Raw genomic sequence first — 21,959 nt, forward strand, 5'->3', positions numbered from 1 at the left:
CAGTTTAGGTAACAGTAATTCTGTTTATCAAAGAAATAATATATAACAAGCTTTGCTACGAAAAATACTGGCAGTCTGGGGCTGCCCTTTCATACAACTATTGGTACACAGTAATTGTGTTTTACAATTACAGTCTATTAGAGAAAATACTGTGGTATATACTACATTTCGTTTGTTGTATTTAATTTTTACTGAAGTTTGATTTTAGCAGATGCTGTTAGGTCAATGCTCTGACCCAGAGAACAATACGAGTATAATTTATATATATTTTAATATTTATTTATTTTTGAGAGAGAAAGAGAAAGGGAGGGAGGGACGGAGGGAGGGAGGGGAGAGGAGGGAGAGAGAGGGAGACACAGAATTCGAATCAGGCTCCAGGGTCTGAGCTGTCTACACAGAGTCCCACACAGGGCTCGAACTCACAGACTGCAACATCATAACCTGAAGTTGGACATTTAACTGACTGAGACACCCAGGCGCCCCATGACTACAATATTTTAAATATTATTTTAAGGACTGCCTGGGTGGCTCAGTTGGTTAAGCATCTGACTTCGGCTCAGGTCATGAACTCACAGCTTGTGAGTTTGAGCCCCACATCAGGCTCTGTGCTGAAGCTCAGAGCCTGGAGGCCTGCTTTGGAATCTGTGTCTCCCTCTCTCTCTGCCCCTCTCCTGTTCACGTTCTGTCTCTCTCTCAAAAATAAACATTAAAAAATTTTTTAAATATTATTTTAAGTACAGCACTGGAAAATATACCCATTATACTGCTCATATAATATGCAGCATTTGTTTTTATTATACTTGGTGCTGTTACTGAATCAATCAAGCTATCTTACAAATTAGAAATACAGTGTTCAGGGATGAACTTTTTATTCTATATTCTTGTTACAGAATAAGAAATGAGTGGGAATAGCTGGTCACAAATTTTATGACAGTTTTCATAGTCAGAATTAGAAATTAAGGGAAGAAGAATAAGAGTAAATACCTGCGAACAAATGTCCAGCAATACTATTTCCATTTGAAGTAACAAGAAAGTAAACGTATTGAAAGATAAGTAATGCATCCAAATGTATCAATCAAGTCAGCTGTTTGTGATTTTTTTTTTCTTTCTTTAAATCAACAAAGGCAACTGACATTACCATCTTGTTCTTAAACAGGAAGATAACTGGGAATGACGGCTAAAATATTAACTCAAATTTTGCTTTGTCAAACTCTTTAACTAATTTAAGAAACTAAATATTTAAATGATTCCTATTATCAGCATTTAATAGCTAATAATCATTACTCAAATTAGTTTTCCATTAATGTTAGTTAAATTAACAACTTGCCAAAAAAAGAAATGTTCTAAGTTTGAGAAAATTACTATTTCAAGGCCAGAAAGGTAGCTCTGATTCCATATGACCATTTTTAAGATTAGGACATAGCAAGTAGCAAGAATGTTTAAAGGCATTAAGATTTAATTCCTCAGTAGCCCTGAGGGCTTAGGGCTAATATTGATTCCCCAAAGTGGATACAGTATTTATGTTCAAATCCTCACATCTCAGGATTCAAGTAAATAATCTGTGTCAATTACTTTTGAAATTACTGCCAAAAGATTAATTAAAAAAAAAAATCTGATTAAGCTTGCTTCCTAACTTTTAACCCTTATTCTGATCATGACCATTCATTACAAAATCCATTCACTTTATCCCTAGTGGAAGCAAATTATTTGATTATAACCCTCTATCACCTAAATACACTTCCTGTCCCTAGACCTGCAAAGTTAGCAACATCAAGTACAGAACACCTAAGAAGGTAGAAGAGGTAAAAAGGCATAGAGACCTTGGGTAGTCCCTCGGTTCTGTATAATTCTTAGCAGCACAATAACAAATGAGCAATGACAGACACCAATTGTCCTAATCTAGGTCAATACAACAGCCAAAATACTTTGTAAACACTTTCTTTGGCTCTTTCTGGAGATCAACACTGTTCTGATTAAATAGCATGAGAAAAACTTAACAGCAACCAAAGTGTTCAACAATATTTACTTATTTAACATCTTTTACCCAAAAATCTAAAAACTGTAGTAAAAATAATACTAATCATAACTTAGTAACTGAGAAGGGTAGGTACTAACAAAAACTGTAAAGGCCAAGAACAGAAATTAGGGGTGTGTGCTACTGAATATTTGTGAGCTAAAGACTCTGTTGTCTTATATAGCTCCGAGTACATAAAATGAAGTGTTCTCTATTCTCCTTTAACAAACCCAAACTTAGGCACAAGAACTCACTGTTAACAGGATATTACCTACTCTTACCATGTTTTAATTTGTTAAAATTTGATTTTTACAAGATAGTGTTTAGAAAATGATCTTACCCACAGAAAATTATAGTGACATAATTACAGTATTAATATTACATGATTAATATTGTTTATTTTAAATATTAGAAGTGTATACTATCACAAATACCAATTATTTGAGTTGTCTTTCCATTTGAGGTGAAAGGTTGATGCTAAGCTATACACACCATCTTCCTTGTGACTAAAAGCTGAATTTGAAAGACCTATACCTAAGGAAGTTGCAATATGTAGCCATGAATCTGTGTAAGTGTGCCAAGTTAGTGAACCTATGAAAGGACTGAACTCCTGTCTTTAGCCTCCTTAGCACCACGCTCCAACTGAGTTAACTGGTTCAAACTGTTAGATAAGACAGTGGTAACTAAAGGAATAGGAACAAAGAAAGGTTATATTTCATCATCTTAAGGTTTTACAGAGATGACGCAGGTTTACGATTCAAATTCCCACCTCCTGAAAAACAATATGCTTAAATAACTCAACTCTCAAATCACAGAAATGCAGTAATCTTAAATTATTCTAAAGACTTAAGAAAATAACCAAAAATGGATGTTCACTGTGAGGAATGCATAGCTATATGAAATACAGCTACACAAAAAATAGAGAAGTCAGTAAAACATAACATTTTTAAAGCAAAAAAGTTATTTGTTTGGAATTCACATCAGTAGTGGCTAACTGGATAAATGCTAAAGATTTACATTCAAGTGCTTGAAAGATTACTGCAGAGAAATTCGATTACTAAAAATCTTTGCTCAGATGCCTCTCAGGCTTATAAAGATGAGATGATGCATGAACCACCAATAGTGGTATTTAAACCCCAATCACTTTCAAGATGCGATATACAGCTGTTAAGACATTCCAGAAGTGGGTTCACTGACACTAAAAATGGTAGATATATACTTAAAAAAAGAAAAAAAAGACCTCATACAGTCTGCTGGCATTTCATACCAACCATTGGAGGAGGTAGTAAAGTGTTGGAATTTAAAACACAAGGTCAGCACTAACTGTAAACATTTCTAAAGCACTGTATGTAATTCTTTAAAACATGAGTAGTGAAAAAGAACTAGAAGTCATATAAAAGAATTTAAAAAAGCAAAAAATAGAAATATTTAGTGAATTTACTCAAATGAAGAAAGCTTAAACGATACAGAACTGAAAATATTAGAAATCTATATACAATAAAAAGTGAATATAAATTAGCTAACTCCACGGACATTTCTAGTTAAGCATTCATACAAATACATATTCACCTTTTCTTTTATATAGGAATAACACATACACACATGACACAATGATTCTGGCAAAGAAAAATCAGAGATACTAAAAATATTCTCAAGTTTTAAAAATGGTATGGAGTAAGTTTTAGCAACAAGGTTCTACATGAATGGAAACCCCTGATTTAATTCCATGATTTTATCATGCCAGAGCATGTTTGATGTTAATTTTTTAAACAGATATTCATATCATACACATTGGCTTATTAATAATTAAGGCATCTTGTATACACAGTATCTCAGTGTGGACAACAAATTTCTAGTACTGATTATTTTCTGTGACGTTTTAAACTTGCAAAGTCTTTTCAAAATAAGAAAATAGCTGCACACACTTAAGTGTTTTCTTATAAAACACAATCTTCAAAAAAGTAACGATGATTGGTCTTTGTGATTCCTAGTGATAAGTACTGTCTTCTTTCTGACATAGTATAAATTATATTCTTATGCAGTATTGCATTAAGACCCAGTAGTTCTTAAACGATGTTACCAAATAACCATATAAGTCCCAAATGCAGCAAAGGGGAACAATCTTCATAGTGCACTTTCACCTCATTGAAGTTGAAGCTGCTCCTTTTGTACATTTTTCCACTTCAATGTGAAGCAGATTGTTAGGGTTTCATTAGTGGTTTCACGTGTGGCTTTTTAAGAAAAAAAAAAGTTTTGATTTCTTCCACAGTTCACAGTTCTCAAAGGAGACTTTTTTTGGAAATCTTAGTCTGGGGACGTTTTGAATAATCAAATGCTCTTTTTAGTAGATAGTCTCTCAATGCAACTGCAATAAATAAGCATCTACATCCTTAGGGAAAAAAAAACAAAACATTCCATTAGCAGGTATAGTAAATATATATAAACACATCCAATTCTCTTTTTTTTGTCACTTGATTTGCTTAAGCTTCCTTTCGTGATCTTTTGAGGGTAAAAAAATGGGTCTTACTCAACTTTTAGCTGCATTTGCTTAGCACAGGGCCTGGCACACAGCACATACTCAGTGTCTGTTAAGTGCTGAGTGTTTGGTTCCTGTGATCAAACAACTCTGCTTTTATAGCTACGCAAGATCATTAAATCATTCCCAGCAATTCCTTCAGCACCATATAAACCACAGGCCAGCGTGATGACAGCCTTTCTGATTCCCACCCTTGACAAATTACAGTGGAGAGTTTAATATTGTAAAAGAGGTTTTATCATAGGGTAAGGAACTTCACAGAGCTTTCAATCACTCAATATTGTCTTCAATAATAAATACAGTATTGTAAAGTTGTATTTACGATAAAGCTTCTCTCTTTATAAAAAATTCTCATTGAAAGCAAATTTCTAAGGAGGTAATATTTTTTCAGTACTACTACCAAGAATGCAAGGTGCCTCCAGAACAAGGTGATATATGATGTATGTTCTGTAAGTACTCCATTTTCTATCAACTTTTACTTCATTTTTCCATTATCAAAAGAACAAACTAAAACAACAAAAAACTGGAAAATTGATTTTTATGAGATTTTCATCATTAAGAATTCTACAGAGTAAAATTATACACAGTGGTAACACACTTGTTTGATACATCATTTTGCTTCTTTTCTGAGGGTATCCAAGGAGAATTTTACAGGTAAATCCACAACATAATTCCTCTTATTTAGAATACTGTATTTTTTTTTAACTAAAGAATGCTTGTATATTTTTGACTAATGCCCATTTATGATAGCACTATGCCCAGTAAAAGGTGCAAATATTTCTTAACAGTGACTTCTTTTTTGCACTTATATTTTAATTACTAATGGTTTCTGGAGTTTAAATGTTAAAATCCAAACTAGCAACATATCTTTCCCTGTAAGAGACAAGCAAAAAAAAAAAAAAAAAAAAAAAAAAAAAAGAGACAAGCAAATAAATAACAATGTCAAATTCATTGTGATTGGAACATTTACTTCCCCAAAAGCAGGACACTTGCAAAAACCAAGTAAAAAATAAGCCTGAAATCATATGATTACATTCCTCACCCCTTGCTTCCTGTGTGTGTCTATCTTTTCAGATGCTTTGCTAACTTGGGTTAACTTTTTCTCTAATTGGAACTACTTCATTAAATTCCCTCTAGCGCATCATTTCCATAGCTGTATCTGAAACACACTGAAAGGCTAATTCCTGTGTCCCTTGTCAAAGTTATATTCATATCCAGATGACCTTAAGCATTTACAAATATGAAATTAACTTTAGACCTTATTTGAATAGTATTGTATTGGATATTTGAAAGACATCATTTATGAACGCATAATACTAATACATCACTTCTAATATTTAATTAAGATTAAATACAGATTTTTAAGCTTAACTTTTAAAAAAAAATTTTTTTTTTTTTAACATTTATTTATTTTTGAGAGAGAGAGAGACAGAGCATGAACAGGGGAGGGGCAGAGAGAGAGGGAGACACAGAATCGGAAGCAGGCTCCAGGCTCTGAGCCATCAGCCCAGAGCCCGACGCGGGGCTCGAACTCACGGACCGTGAGATCGTGATCTGAGCTGAAGTCGGACGCTTAACCGACTGAGCCACCCAGGCGCCCCTAAGCTTAACTTTTTTTTTTTTTTTTCAACGTTTATTTATTTTTGGGACAGAGAGAGACAGAGCATGAACGGGGGAGGGGCAGAGAGAGAGGGAGACACAGAATCGGAAACAGGCTCCAGGCTCTGAGCCATCAGCCCAGAGCCTGACGCGGGGCTCGAACTCACGGACCGCGAGATCGTGACCTGGCTGAAGTCGGCGCTTAACCGACTGCGCCACCCAGGCGCCCCTAAGCTTAACTTTTTTTTAAGTTTATCCATCTTGACAGAGAGAGAGCTCAAGCAGGGGAGGGGGCAGAGAGGAAGGGAGAGGATCCCAAGCAGGCTCCGCACTGCCAGTGCAGAACCTGATGTGGGGCTTGAACCCACAAACTGTGAGATCATAACCTGAGCTGAAATCAAGAGTTGGAGGCTGAACCGGCTGAGCCACCCAGCCTCCCCAAACTTAACTTTATAAGCTTAAATGTTGATTACCTTGGCTATGTTACCAGTATATCCTGGAACCAAAGTAAGATGATTTTCCTGTTCCCATAATCCGCTTAATTGCTGCTTTAAAATCTGAATATTTCTATGAGGAAAAAAAGAGAGAAAATGCAAATATAAGAATATGTATTTAGTAAATATACTTAATGAACACAGGTTTTTAAGATTTCAAGTATTTATCGGAGAAAATTGTACCGTTTGAAGCCAAGCAACTCTTTACAATGATACTTGTTAGTTATGGAAATTAAAAGATTACTTATTTGTTAAAGCAGGAAAGAAAACTGGGTACTTGGAGCATTTGGACAACCTCTTCCTGGGTATGAAGTGGGAAATTTTTGAGAGCCTAAAGAGAAAATTATGGACTTTAATCAAACTGTTGGGGGGATATTTTTTTGCAGCTTCATGATAATCTGGCTCATTTGGTAGAACACCCACAGACTTTTACATCAAGGCAATATTCAAATTATGATAATTATAGTACATAATCATCCAACTGAATTTTCAGGTTAATGTCTAGGTAGTCAAAAGACGCTACAGGATGCTTCGATCTCTGTGCCTCAATACTTAATCCACCAAAAGTCCTCTCTCTCTTCCTCCCTTACTCATTATAACAGATATGAGGGTTAAATCACTGCTTTGCTTTTTCCTCCTAAAATTACATGTAAGGTTCTGCCAGAAAAAGAGATACATGGGGTTACTGGGCTCTGGAATTCAACTTCCATATGTAATTTTCACATGTGAACACTATTCCAATTTATTATTTCTCTGAAAATGAAGAAAATAAATTATTATTTAATGGTGATCATGGAATAGAATTATCACCTAGCTTAATCAAACTGCTTTTCTGAAAAAATTTTTAGTAGCCAGAATTTATTTTTAAGGATATACTCACCCATCATTTATAATTTCTGTTTTGGATGATAGTTCTGACCACCACCTTTTTATGACTGCTTGAAGCCAGTTTAAACCAACTATTATATATCTGAAATGACATTTTGTTACAAAATTTAAGTGCTTTCACCCAAGAAGCTTTTACCAAAAAAGATACACTCCCCCCACTTCAAAACACACACACACACACACACACACACACACACACACACACACACACACACACACACTTTGCCCTTTAAAAAATTTATTTTGCTGCTTTCAAAAGCTGTATTTTATGTAAGTTGTTTATAGATGCTTTTGTAATTATTCTTCAGTCATCTCATGTTCTTTTCCTAATTGGATTAAAAGCTCTCTGAAAACAGACACCATTCATGTCTCATGTAGCTCAATCTATCACTATATACACGCAAGAAACAAAATCAAGGATGTTGAAAGAGAAAAGTGAATTGAGAGATTAGCACTTACTCTTCGAATTTGCTTTTAAGTAAGGACTTGACTAGAGGCAACAAATCTACACAGCAGCCAAGTGAGATGTACTGTTTTTCCTCCTGTAAACTAAAATAAATACTAAGTTGTAAAAATATGAACAGGTCATCTGCCCTTCTATTTAAATGTACTTTTTTTCTGAAAAATATTATTTTTACCTATTGGTGAGCACAGGAAGGCAATCCACGACAACTCCAAGATCTTCTATCCTGTGGGTACAAAACTGCTTAGAGAACAGATTTCCTTGCTTATACCCTTCACACTGCTTTTGAGAAATTTACTCATTCAACAAATGATCTGAGTCTCTCTGATGAGCCAGGTGCTGGGGATACAGCAGTAAACAAAGAGAAAGGACATGTATTTCAGAGTAGGATGTGGGAGAGGGCAGAAACAGACAATAAACAAACAAGTAAAATATATACAGCATGTTGATAGTAGTAAGTGCTATGGAAAAAAAAATAAAACCAGAAAGATTGGGAGTGAAGAAATGCATATATTTTTAATGTTTATTTATTTTTGAGAGAGAGAGAGACAAAGCGAGAGCAGGGGAGGGGCAGAGAGAGAGGGAAACACAGAATCCAAAGCAGGCTCTAGGCTCCAAGCTGTCAGCCCTGAGTCCAATGAGGGTCTTGAACCCTCGAACTGTGAGATCATGATCTGAGCTGAAATCGGCCACTCAACCAACTGAGCCATCCAGACGCCCCAAGAAATGTTTTTTAATAAGGTGGTCAGGGAAGGCCTCATTAAGGTACTGTTTGAGAAGAGACTTGAATACACTGAAGAAGGCCATGATTAAAGTTTTCGCTCAAAGGGGACTTTTTGTTTTTAATTTTTTGAAGTTTTTATTTATTTTTGAGAGACAGAGAGAGACAGAGTGCAAGCAGGGGAGGGGCAGAGAGGGAGACACAGAATCAGAAGCAGGCTCCAGGCTCAGAGCTGACAGCACAGAGCCTGACACAGGGCTCGAACTCATGAACCGCGAGATCATGACCTGAGCTGAAGTCAGACGCTTAACTGACTGAGCCACCCAGGCACCCCGCTCAAAGGGGATTTTTAAAAGGTTATTCTCCCCATACTGGTATCTCTTAGTTTTATATTGTAAAAATTTTAGAGAAGGTAATAATTTTGTTCAATATGATGAAACCAATGGTTTTCTGTATTTTGTTTACTCTTAGATTGGTGATAAATGTAATTTAAACTATATTGTTACTAGTGAAGCTAAATATAAGAAGTTTAAAATTTTACCCAGTATAACATAAGAAAGAGGCACTTCAAGACAAAACACTGGAAATTGCTTTAACTGAACAAAAGCATAAAAGGTCACACTTACCTCACCAAATAGGCTACAAGTTCACTTATACTTCTCTTTCTCCAGAACGTTAAAGCTACATTCAATCTCAAATTCCTGCTGAACAAAACCTGTGCCATTGTTTCATGGTCCTGAGAAACCTGAAAGACAGTAATCTAATTTGTTAAAAAGCACATTGAAACATGACATGAAACCATTTTTTTTCAATTAAATGATTCTGGTAGACATATTTTAAAATTATGCAGAGGTGACTCCTTTTACTGCCCCCTGCCAAAGCAATGTTGCAGTTAAACACAGTAAACAAATGATCTGAATAAATTTAGGACCTGTTCGTTTTTTATCAATACTTTTTATTTGCTACCATTTTCTTTTTAAATCTCACCAATTTATAAAATAAATTATATTTAGCTCACCTATAAGCCTGGGATTTAATTTATAATGTGGATTAAAGGAAAAAGTAAATATGTATAGGCTAGTCACTATCAACTGAATAACATGAGAAGGAAACCACAAAAATTCAGTCATGACCAATATTTAAATTCATTTTTTCTTATATAATAAAGTAATACACTCCTGTTGTAAAAAGTTCAAATAGCACAGGACTGTATCAAATAAAAAGTAAATAATCTCTATCTGCCCACAAAAAATCTAGTATCACTCCCTAGAAGTGTTAACTGTTAATCACAGTTAACAGACTGGTATGTATCTTTAAAAAACCATTTTCTAGACAGAGACAAATTAGATATACAAAATTAAAATATTACAATATTGTGTTTTTGAAAACCTTGTTTTTCACTTATATGCACTTGTACAAATATTTCTGTAAGATTAATTTTAGAACTGGAACAACTAGATCCATTTTTAAAAAATAACAGATTAAGATATAATTTACATACCATAAAACTTAACCACTTAAAATGTACAATTCAGTAGATTTTAGTACATGCATGGAGTTGTGCAACTGTTATCACGATCAGTTTTTTTTAAAAATTTTTTTAAACATTTATTTATTATTGAGAGACAGAGCATGAACAGGGGAGGGTCAGAGAGAGGGAGACACAGAATCCGAAGCAGCTCCAGGCTCTGAGCTGTCAGCATAGAGCCCGACACGGGGCTCGAACTCACGGACCGTAAGATCATGCCCTGAGCCGAAGTTGGATGCTCAACCGACTGAGCCACCCAGGCGCCCCTATCACGATCAATTTTAATCAACATTTTCATCATATCTAAAAGAAACCCTGGACTCCATTCTTCCTTCTTGCCAGCCCCTGACAACCATTAATCAACTTTTTGACTCTCTGACTTTACCTAGACAGTTCATATAAATTGAATTATACAACAGTTAGCCTTTTTGATATGGCTTCTTTCACACAGTATAATGTTTTCAAGGTTTATATATAGTGTAGTATATGTATTGGTACTTCACTCCTTTATAATGGTCAAATAATATTCCACTGTATGGTTTTACTTAACAATGTTTAATTCTCCATCTTTCTTTTATCTTATCATTATTTTCTACTTGAGAAAGAGCATGTGTGTGTGAGCAGAGGAGAGGGAGAGAGAAGGAGAGAGAGGGAGAGAGAGGGAGAGAGAGGGAGAGGGAGAGGGAGGGAGAGGGAGGGAGAGAGAGAGACAGGGAGAGGGAGAGGGAGAGGGAGAGGGAGAGGGAGAGGGAGAGGGAGAGGGAGAGGGAGAGGAAGAGAGGGAGAGGGAGAGGAAGAGAGGGAGAGGGAGAGGGAGAGGAAGAGAGGGAGAGGGAGAGGAAGAGAGGGAGAGGGAGAGGGAGAGGAAGAGAGGGAGAGGGAGAGGAAGAGAGGGAGAGGGAGAGGGAGAGGAAGAGAGGGAGAGGGAGAGGAAGAGAGGGAGAGGGAGAGGAAGAGAGGGAGAGGGAGAGGGAGAGGGAGAGGAAGAGAGGGAGAGGGAGAGGAAGAGAGTGAGAAGGAGGGAGAGGGAGAGGGAGAGGGTGAGAAGGAGAGAGAGGGAGAGGGAGGGAGAGGGAGGGAGAGGGAGGGAGAGGGAGAGGGAGAGGGAGAGGGAGAGGGAGAGGGAGAGGGAGAGGGAGAGGGAAAGAGAGGGAGAGAGAGGGAGGGAGAGGGAAAGAGAGGGAGAGAGAGGGAGAGAGAGGGAGAGAGAGGGAAAGAGAGGGAGAGGGAGGGAGAGGGAGAGAGAGGGAGAGGGAGAGAGAGGGAGAGGGAGAGAGAGGGAGAGGGGGAGAGGGAGGGAGAGGAAGAGGGAGAGAGTGAGAGGGAGAGAGTGAGAAGGAGAGAGAGAGAAACAGGCTCCATGCTCAGCACAGACCCTGATGCAGGGCTTGATCCCACAACCGTGGGATCATGACCCAAGCTGAAATCAACCAACTGAGCCACCTAGGCATCCCTCTTCTTATTTACCTGTATTTATTATCCTAAATGTAATGTTTTCATTTACCTACACGCTTAATATCATTTTAATCTAAAAAGATTTTCTGCTTGTATGCCACAGAAAATGTTTTTCAAGTTGTCATGCCAGATAGAACAATACTAAGCGTACCAACTCATAGTAAAAGAAGTTAATGTTATATATCCATCAAAAAATTGTAGAACCATTATTTAATTACATGGAAAAAAATCCAAATTTATTAAACTTAAAAATCAAGTAATCAAGCAACATGTATAACATGAAGAGAAAAAGATACATCAAAAATTTAACGTGATTATTTCGAAACGTTGAGATTATGAATAAGTTTTTCCTTTGAGTTTATTTTCTACAACATATACAATACACATGCGATAATAATTATAAATTCATGTTTATAAATTTTATCAAATATTCCTTCAAATGACTATTTTTTAAGAACTTATTTGTAAAATTTCCTTTTTTTTTTTTTTAAGCCTATTTTGAGAGAGAGCAAGCACACCAGCAGGGGACAGACAGAAAGAGAGGGGGAGAGAGAGAATCCCAAGCAGGCTCTGCACTGTCATTGTGGAGCCTGATGCAGGGCTCAAGCTCACAAACTGTAAGATTATGACCTGAGCAGAAACCAAGAATCGAATGCTCAACTGATTGAGCCACCTAGGTGCGCCTCAAATGATCATTTTTATTTTTTATTTTATTTTTTTCAGTGTTTATTTATTTTTGAAGACAGAGACAGAGCATGAGTGGGGGAGGGGCAGAGAGAGAGGGAGACACAGAATCCGAAGCAGGGTCCAGGCTCTGAGCTGTCAGCACAGAGCCCAACGTGGGGCATTAACCCACGAACCATGAGACCATGCCCTAAGCAAAGTCAGGCACTTAACCAACTGAGCCACCCAGGTGCCCCACAAATGATCATTTTTAAAAGAAAGCTGCTTTGTTTTTGTTTTTGAGGTGTTTTTTCATAAAACTTAACTACTGAAAGTATGTAATACTTTTGTAATAAATTTTGTAATAAATTTATTTGTAATAAATTTATAAAATTATACAATCATCATCACAATCCAATTTTAGAGTATTTCTATCACCCAATATTCCCTTGAACCTGTTCAAACAACTAACTTTACCTGAGCTACAAAAGCAGCAAATCTCAGGGGGTTTGCCTGAAAGAAGCTTCCAATGGTAATTTTGAGAGTCAAAACGTTCCTGGATAACTGACTTTGGTGGTCCACTGTTGAGGCAAGATTTCTTCTTTTCCTTTCCTTTAAATCTCTACCGGTCAACTTGCCATTTTGAATATTTATTGCAGCTTGTCAATCATTTCATTCTATCTCAGATATCATGACTTAACGAAATGGAATAACTACTGATTCAAATTTGATTAATCTAGAAAACTGGCTCAGGGAGTTACAATTACTTAAGTCTAAATTCAGTTCGCAGTGAATTAGTCTGCTAGCAGAATATGACAAAGGAAAAAGCCAATAGTATAATAGGATAAAGTTAGCCTCATATAAATGACTTACCTCAGAAAAAAACCCACTATATTTTGATGATGGGCTTTCTGTCTGTGAAGAACCAGAATCACTGGAGTTAAGCAAATACGTTCGACTATCATGGCGTAATTTTTCAGGCAGGTGACCTGCACAAGCCAGTTCGTTTTCTTTATTTGCCATGTCACAGCCCCCACTTCTAGGGGACTGTTTTTTTCTATAACAAGGATTTGGAAAAGGATGATGCGCTTTCTTTCTGCGATAGATCACTTTACGTAGTTTATCTGGGCTTTTCACAGCTTGTCCAACTGTTCTGTAAAAAGAATTGATTTTTTTTTAAATGAAAAAGAACCACATGAAAACCTTTACAACTTTTTAAGCAGAAAGATTCAATAGGCCACATTCTGTGATTACAATCCACTAAAATTAGAAGAAAATAGAATAAAAAAAAATCTTAACTCTTAGATTGACGAGGAAAATAAAAAGGAAATTACAAACCATCTAGAAAGCAATGAAAAAAATAATACTTTATACCAAATGAAACTGAAAAGGCATAATAACTAGATGCTTTTAAAATGAAATATTACAGGGGTGACTGGGTGGCTCAGTTGGTTAAGCGTCCGACTTTGGCTCAGGTCTCGTGGTTCTTGAGTTCGAGCCCTATGTGGGGCTCTGTGCTGACGGGTCAGAGCCTGGAGCCTGCTTTGGATTCTGTGTCCCCTCTCTCTCTGCCCCTCCCTGACTCGTGCTCTGTCCTCTCACTCTCTCAAAAATAAATAACATTAAAAAAAAAGGTTTTTTTAATGAAATATTACAAAGAAAAATAATAAAATGAAATATTAGTTTGAATTGTGCAAATCTGAAATATATCTTAATGTATTATAAAAAGGAATACTTACTCTGATTAAACTTAAGTATATTTAATTTGTTTAAATAAGATGAAACACAATACAGCAAATCTCACAGTTCTGCATGGTGATTCTCAAACGTTTTGGCCTTGGGATGCCTTCCAACTCTTAAAATTATTGAAGTTTCAAAAGAATGTTTTTATGTGGCCAATATCTACTGATATTTACTGTATCAGACTCTAAAATTGAGAATACTTACTGATTCATTTAAAAAATAATAAGCTTGTCACATGTTAACACAGAGTATTTTGCAAAAGAAAAATCCTATCTTTTCCAAAACAAAACAAAATATAGTAAGAAGAATGGCACTGTTCTTTCTATTTGCTCAAAATCGTTAATATCTGGCCTAACAGAAGACAGCTGGATTCTCATATCCGACTCTGCATTCAGTCTCCAGTGGTATCAAATATGAAAACTACTGTACACTGGTAAGAGTGTAAAAATGAAAACGATGAATTAATGTTATTGTTATGAATATAGTTTTGACTTCACAAATTCCCTGAAAGGGCTTCAGGGAACCCCACTGTTATCGGATCACATTTTGAGAACCAGTAGTTTACTAGAAAGTGCCTTTAGAGAATGAATGCCATTTTCACTACTTTCTGCTGTATGACCCTGAACTAATCACAAATCTTTAGTTTTTCTCATCAACTGTTAGGGGCAATGATACCTCTCTAGTAGGATTGCTGTAAGGATTAGAGATATTACTGATGTGTTTCGCACAGTGACTGGCACAAAGGAGCTGTTTGACAATAGTTACTTATAACAATAGAAGAGAATAATTAATGTTTTCCCTATTTTCACTATTACCCAGCTTTCAACATTTCTGTTTCCCACAAACTTTAAAGAAGCTCTTACCTATTTATGTAAGCAGCCAACTGTTTTGGAGATTTCTTAACCTGAAAAATAAAAGTAGATATAGTTATTAACAGCATATTAAAGTTCTTTTGTGAAGCTATGTAAACTTTGTGATTGATATCAACAAATCTGAAATCTAATAGTTAAATTTTCCAGATTAAAGTTGTAGTCTCAATCTTTAGTTACAATACTCTATGTAGGTATATTTGACAAAGCAACATACTCATCTCCCTATTTTCTAGGTCACTAGTCATATATTATATTTGCATGGTACTTAAAGTACACTGACTTTTAATATCATTTAAAAGAAATTCTATCAGCATGAATGAGCCTTGCAGTGGTGAACCAAAAGCACCTCTGGGATTCCTCTTTAAAATTAAACTACCATATTTAAATGATATCTTATCAAAAATAGCATACTGTCCATAAAGTTTTTACAGCTTTTGGAATATAAACAATTTTCAGTATTTCATTAATTCTACCTAATTCTGGGAGACTAAGCAAATGGTCACCTTCCTGTTGTTTAAATAGTTTAATCAAAACTATCCATAGACTTAACAGTGTAAACTATCTGATGTACTGAATGACAACGTCTCCCCAGAATTCATGTTGAAATCCTAATGCCCACAATGAATGATATTAGGAGGTGGGGCCTTTGGGAGGCGAGTAGGTCATGAGGTGTCATCCTAATGAATGGGATTAGAGGCCTTGTAAAAGAGACCCCTGAGAGCTCTTTTGCCCCTTCTACCATGTGAAGACAGCAGACAAGATAGACAACTATGAACCAGGAAATGAGCTCTAACCAGATACCAAATCAGCCAGGGTCTTTGTCTTGGAATTCCCAGTCTCCACAACTGTGAGAAATAACTTTCCACTGTTTATAAGTCATCTCGTCTATGGTATTATGCTATAGCACCATGAACAGATTAAGATACTCTCTCACCCATTTCCTAGAAACCATGCACTTACCTCCTTCATGTTCTTATTAGTAAAATTAGAGATCCTTTTTCTAGGAAGATCAGTGGAATGATCCTCAATATTATTACAAAAGGTTCGTTTTTTAACATTGTGGGCCTCAGTTGCCATAATCTCTTAAATACCTAAACAACAAAACAAAAATAATAAATAGAAAATACAAAAAGCAAAAGAGCCTGATCATTTCCTTAACAGACACATAAAAATACAACACTATGTAAAAGAGGTTTATGAGTAAAGCAGAGGACATGGTTCTAATTTATACACTTTTTAACCTTAAACAGAGGAAACACAAGGCAGGGCATTCCAGGAAATTAGGCTCTTTCTGTTCTCATTCTTTAGTTGCAGCCAGTAAACAATAATATGGCATATATTTTTTGCCAATGCAACATGTCAATCTCCACATTTGCCCTATCACTAGTCATATATTAAATTTAAATTTATAGGTTATGAAATCAGGTCTATATAGTATCAATAACATCCAAATGTATAGGTGTCTAGTTTTAGAATCAAAATCAGTGGGTCAAATACAACTATAAGCAGCCAGAGGAATAAAAATCAAACTCTCTCTCTCTCTCTCTCTCTCTCTCTCTCTCTTTCTCTCTCTCTCTCTCTCTCTCTCTATATATATATATATATATATACATATATATATATATATATCTGACTTGTTTTATGTCTAATCCTTAAATTTTTCTTTCATTCTTACAGTTAGGTCTCCAGAGCTTTCCTCTCCCTTTGAAAAGCCATTCCACTATTTCTCAGTTCTTCAATTATATCCAAAGAGGGGGAGGAAATAGAGGCTATTACTTCCTATATGTAACAGAATAAATTACTGACTTCCTGACTTGCACCCAGGTTTCACATAAGAAATTTATTTCAGCCCATGACCTGAATACAAGTTCCTCCCTTGTTCCTTTTTTCAACATTTACTGAGCATTCACTATATATGCCAGGCCCTGGAATTAATGTAGATGATGGACCAGAGATGCTGTTCTCAAGGATCACTTGGGAAGCTTTTAGAAAACATATCTTTCTGGGCCTTAATTTCAGACTGTAACTCAGCAGGTCTCTGGAGTGAAGCCCAAAGCAATTATATTTCTAAAAAAGCTCCACAGCATTTCTGATACACCTCTTAGAAGAAAATCTGCCTTAGACAATTTTCCAAAAATACGCACAAACACACAAAAATGTACAAATAATTTCAGGGTGTTCTATGATCTCCTGCCTGGGCATCCCTTCTACCTGTAACCTCAGATTAATCCCTGGGCATCCCTTCTACCTGTAACCTCAGATTAAAAAACCTCTAGGATGTGAGGCGCCTGGGTGCCTCAGTTGGCTGAGCGTCCGACTTCGGCTCAGGTCATGATCTCACAGTTTGTGGTTTTGAGCCCCGCGTCAGGCTCTGTGCTGACGGCTCAGAGCCTGGAGCCTGCTTCGAATTCTGTGTCTCCTCCTCTCTCTGCCCCTCTCCTGCTTGCGCTCTCTCTCTCTCTCTCAATAATAAATAAACATTAAAAAAATTTTTTTTAAAAACCTCTACGATGAGACTTTTTAAAAAAATAAATAATTGCAGTAACACGATAAACACCCTGACAGGACACTCATGTGAGGCAGCAAAGCTTCCCTGAATAGAGACTTAAAGGATAAATAGCACATTGAAAAAATAGCATGAACAGAACTGAAAGGCATGAAGCAACACGGTTTGTTTGGCAATCTCTTAAGTAGATGCATGTGACTGAAGCTTAGGCTGGAGGTGGGTTGCAGCAGAGTGAAAAATGAGGCTGGAGAGATAGAAGCTAGATCATAAAGGATCTTTCGTACAAGGTAGAGATACTTATTAAAGATAATGGACTAAACATAGGCAATTATTTCTACCCTTCCCTGAAACCCCATTACAATGATAGTAAAGGATTTTTAAAGGCATAAAACTCATGATGACAAAGAGGAGTCGAGTCGATGGCAACAACATTTTGAAAACTGCAAAGCAGTTTTCAGACCTGACAAAGCCAAACCCTAAATCAGCAATGAGTAAAGGTTTAAAGCGGAATCCCCCAAAGGTTTAGGAGTTGGCAATATTGAGGACCTCAAGAAGTGAGGATAAATGCAGGCTTAAGAATAAGTAGAATGATTGAATATCCATTTAAGAAACATTGAGAGGGGCTCCTGGGTGGCGCAGCCGGTTGAGCGTCTGACTTCAGCCAGGTCACGATCTCGCGGTCCGGGAGTTCGAGCCCCGCGTCGGACTCTGGGCTGATGGCTCAGAGCCTGGAGCCTGTTTCCGATTCTGTGTCTCCCTCTCTCTCTGCCCCTTGCCCGTTCATGCTCTGTCTCTCTCTGTCCCAAAAATGAATAAACGTTGAAAAAAAAAAAATTAAAAAAAAAAAAAAAAAAAAAAAGAAACATTGAGATCCCTAGATCCTACCTTTCCCCATTCCAATAAAAGTTTTACAGTACAGAAAATTTAAAACAGAGTCCCTGGGATAGGAAATACCAAGCAGAAATGAAGGAGAAGAATATATTCTAATAGGGAATCAAGTGAAAGTTTACATACTAAATACTGAGATCTAACGTTTCCACCATTTGCCTCTTGCAGCCAGCCTTATACACTCCAGGAGGAGTGCAGAAAATCCTTCTTTGGGAAACTCTCATCAAGCCCAGAGGAAAACACACATACCTACACATTCACACATCTAAAAATACTGACATCAGTTTTGGTCAAAGTCCCCAAAGAACTGTTTTACATCTTGATTATGGTGGTAGTTACCCGCCAAAACTAACAGAACTATGCACTAAAAAGGATGAATTTTTATCTTATGTAAATTATATCAACAAACTCAACCATCAGAAACCCTCAAGAGACAAGAACAAACTGCATACATGAAACACAAATGAGACAGAAAACAAGCCAACAAAGAAATTAAAATTTAATTTGGAAATTTAAAATAGGGTAAAATAAGATAGCAAAAAAAAAAATCAACAGAAAGTTGGAAAAGAAACTTGAGGGTATCTCCTGGAATATAGGAAAAACATAGGTAAGATTGGCTTAGAGGAAGCAACACCCAAATAAATGGAATTTTAGAAAGACTACAGAGAAAACAAAGAAGAAATCAAAGATATAACTGAAAATTGTACAGAATTGAACAAGGACATGAATTTCCACATTGAAAAACACAATGAGGTCCATCATGGTCCATGAAAATAGACCTACAAGGCACATAGCTGTCACATTTCATGGCACTAGAAAAGCTGAAAACATGAAGCAAGCAAGCAAACAAACAAACAGTAAACCCTAAAACCCCAATCAGGTCACACATTATCATGACATAAAACAATGCCTTCAAAATTCTTAAGGAACCTAAGATTTATAACTAGCCAAATTACCAATTTAGTATAACAGAGATATCTTCAGACATTCAGAATTCCAAAAAACATTCTTTGCAGTAGCAATCAGAGAAGTGAAAAACAAAAATTAGAAATATAAGAAATGGAAATCCAACAGGAAAGAGGAGAAGGGAATTCCCAGGATGGTTATGAAGGAAGATTCCAGGATGAGTGAAGGCTGTGCACAAGGAGTAGAGGACAACCACTGAAGCAGGAGAGCAGGCTAAGGGAAGACGTTTCTACATAAATGAAATAAAACGTGGTGCTCATGAGAGAAGAGATGGAGGTAACTGAAGGAGAGTCACAAGGCAATGGCACATTTGCCAAGTTAAAAGAATTGTCAACCCAGCATCCTATGTGCAGAGGAAATCCTTCAGGAATGAAGGGGAAACCAAGACATTCTCAGGTAAAAGGAAGTTAAAGAAGAAATCTTAGAACATCAGAAAGACAAAAAGAAAATGGTAAACATGTTTGATGGTTGAAGCAAAAATTATAACACAATCTGATGTGGTTCAAAATACACAGAGAGGAAATATTTAAGATAATTAAACTGTAAGGGGTGCCTGGGTTCCTTAGTCAGTTGGGCGTCCAACTTCAGCTCAGGGCATGATCTCACGGTTTGTGAGTTTGAGCCCTACATCATGCTCTACAGCTGGAAGTGTGGAGCCTGCTTGGGATTCTCTCTCTCTCTCTCTCTCTCTCTCTCTCTCTCTCTGTCCTTCCCCTGCTCTTGCTGTCTCTGTCTCTCTCAATAAATAAACTTAAAAATAAATAAATAAATGGCCTGCTTCAAAAAATAAAGATAAATTCAAAAAAATTTTAGGGGCTCCTGGGTGGCTCAGTCGGTTGAGCGTCTGACTTTGGCTCAGGTCATGATCTCAAGGTTTGTGAGTTCAAGCCCTGTGTCGGGTTCTGTGCTGACAGCTCAGAGCCTGGAGCCTGCTTTGGATTCTGGGTCTCGCTCTCTCTCTGCCCCTCCCCCACTTGTGCTCTGTCTCTATCAAAAACAAATAAATGTAAAAAAACAAAAAAAAAATTTTTTTTAATCTTAAGAAAGAAAAAAAAAGAAATCTTAAATATGTGTGTACCAAAGAAGACAGTTGAAAAATACATGAAGCAAAAACTGAAAGGGGCTGAAAGGAGAAACAGGAAATTCCACAATAATCTTAGAGATTTCAATATCTCCTCCAGATAACTGATGGAACAAACAGACAAATTCAACAAGGCTGTAAGACAAAACCATCAACCAACAGGATAAAATCAACAATGACAAAAAACTCCACCCAACAACAGCAGAACAAGGACATGCCATTTTAACTAATGATGCAAGTTACAACCACAATGACATACTATTTCACAACTATGAGAAGGGCTATAATAAAAATGACATATAATAACAAATGTTGACAAGGATATGGAGAAACTGGAACCCTTACATTAATGTAGGAATGTAAAATGGTATAGTGACTCTGGAAAATAGTTTGGCAGTTTCTTGAAATGTTAAATATGGATTTACCATATGATCCAGCAAATCTACCCCTACATATTTACTCATGAAAAATGAAAGTTTATGTCTACACAAAGACCTGTATGCAAATGTTGATAAAAACATTATTCAGAATAGCTAAAAAGTAGAAACAACCCATGGGCACCTGGGTGGTTAATTTGGTTAAGTGTCTGACTCTTGATTTTGGCTTACATCATGACCTCACAGTTTGTGAGTTTGACCCCACGCCAGGCTCTGTGCTAACACAGCATGGAGCCTGCTTGGGATTCTCTCCCCCTCTCTCTGCTCCTCCCCAGGTTATGCACCCACGCACAGCCTCTCTCTCTCTCGCTCAAAATAAATAAATTTTTAAAAATGTTTTTATTTTTTTTTTTAATTTTTTTTTTCAACGTTTATTTATTTTTGGGACAGAGAGAGACAGAGCATGAACGGGGGAGGGGCAGAGAGAGAGGGAGACACAGAATCGGAAACAGGCTCCAGGCTCCGAGCCATCAGCCCAGAGCCTGACGCGGGGCTCGAACTCACGGATCGCGAGATCGTGACCTGGCTGAAGTCGCATGCTTAACCGACTGCGCCACCCAGGCGACCCTAAAAATGTTTTTAAAGACTGGAAACAATCCAAATGTCTACCAACTGGTGAATGGAAAAACAAAATGTGCTCTATCTGTTGGGAAAACTACTCAACAATAAAAATGAAAATAATACATGCTATACAATATGTATGAACATCACAGTTAAGTGAAAGAAGACAAACACAAGAGATATTATGTAATTTCATTGATATGAAATATCCATAAAAATAAAGAGCACAGACAGAAAGTAGATTAATGGTTGCCTAGGGCTGAGGTAGGAGTGAGAATAACTGCAAATGGACACAATGCTTCTTTGGGAGTGACGGTGACAATGGAATGTTCTAAAAATAGATTGTGGTCGATAACTGTAAAATTCTGCATATACTCAAAATCAGTGAACTCTACATTTAAAACAGGTGCATTTTATGGTATATAAGTTATAGTTCAATAAAGCTTTAACAAGTAAATTATCAAGGGGCGCCTGGGTGGTTCGGTTGCTTAAGCATCCCACTTCAGCTCAGGTCATGATCTTGTGGTTCACGAGTTCAAGCCCT

At 36.7% G+C, this 21,959-nt stretch overlaps 1 protein-coding gene across 3 annotated transcripts in view; it reads right to left on the reverse strand.

Annotated features, from left to right (window-relative positions):
• Positions 1–852: 852 nt before the first annotated feature.
• Positions 853–21,959, reverse strand: part of KATNBL1 (katanin regulatory subunit B1 like 1) — a 60,527-nt gene continuing 39,420 nt past the window's right edge. For all 3 annotated transcript variants that reach the window (XM_045059592.1, XM_045059591.1, XM_023255540.2), the window contains 9 exons: positions 15,937–16,067; positions 14,968–15,008; positions 13,235–13,514; positions 9,342–9,460; positions 8,170–8,220; positions 7,991–8,080; positions 7,524–7,613; positions 6,623–6,716; positions 853–4,403 (listed from right to left, as the gene is read on the reverse strand). In XM_045059592.1, coding sequence (XP_044915527.1) covers positions 4,371–4,403; positions 6,623–6,716; positions 7,524–7,613; positions 7,991–8,080; positions 8,170–8,220; positions 9,342–9,460; positions 13,235–13,514; positions 14,968–15,008; positions 15,937–16,053 — 915 coding nt within the window. In that variant the 5' untranslated portion in view covers positions 16,054–16,067 and the 3' untranslated portion in view covers positions 853–4,370. The remainder of the gene's footprint in view (positions 4,404–6,622; positions 6,717–7,523; positions 7,614–7,990; positions 8,081–8,169; positions 8,221–9,341; positions 9,461–13,234; positions 13,515–14,967; positions 15,009–15,936; positions 16,068–21,959) is intronic.

The sequence above is a fragment of the Felis catus genome, chromosome B3 (genome assembly GCF_018350175.1).
Source record: "Felis catus isolate Fca126 chromosome B3, F.catus_Fca126_mat1.0, whole genome shotgun sequence".
Taxonomy (NCBI): Eukaryota; Metazoa; Chordata; class Mammalia; order Carnivora; family Felidae; genus Felis; species Felis catus.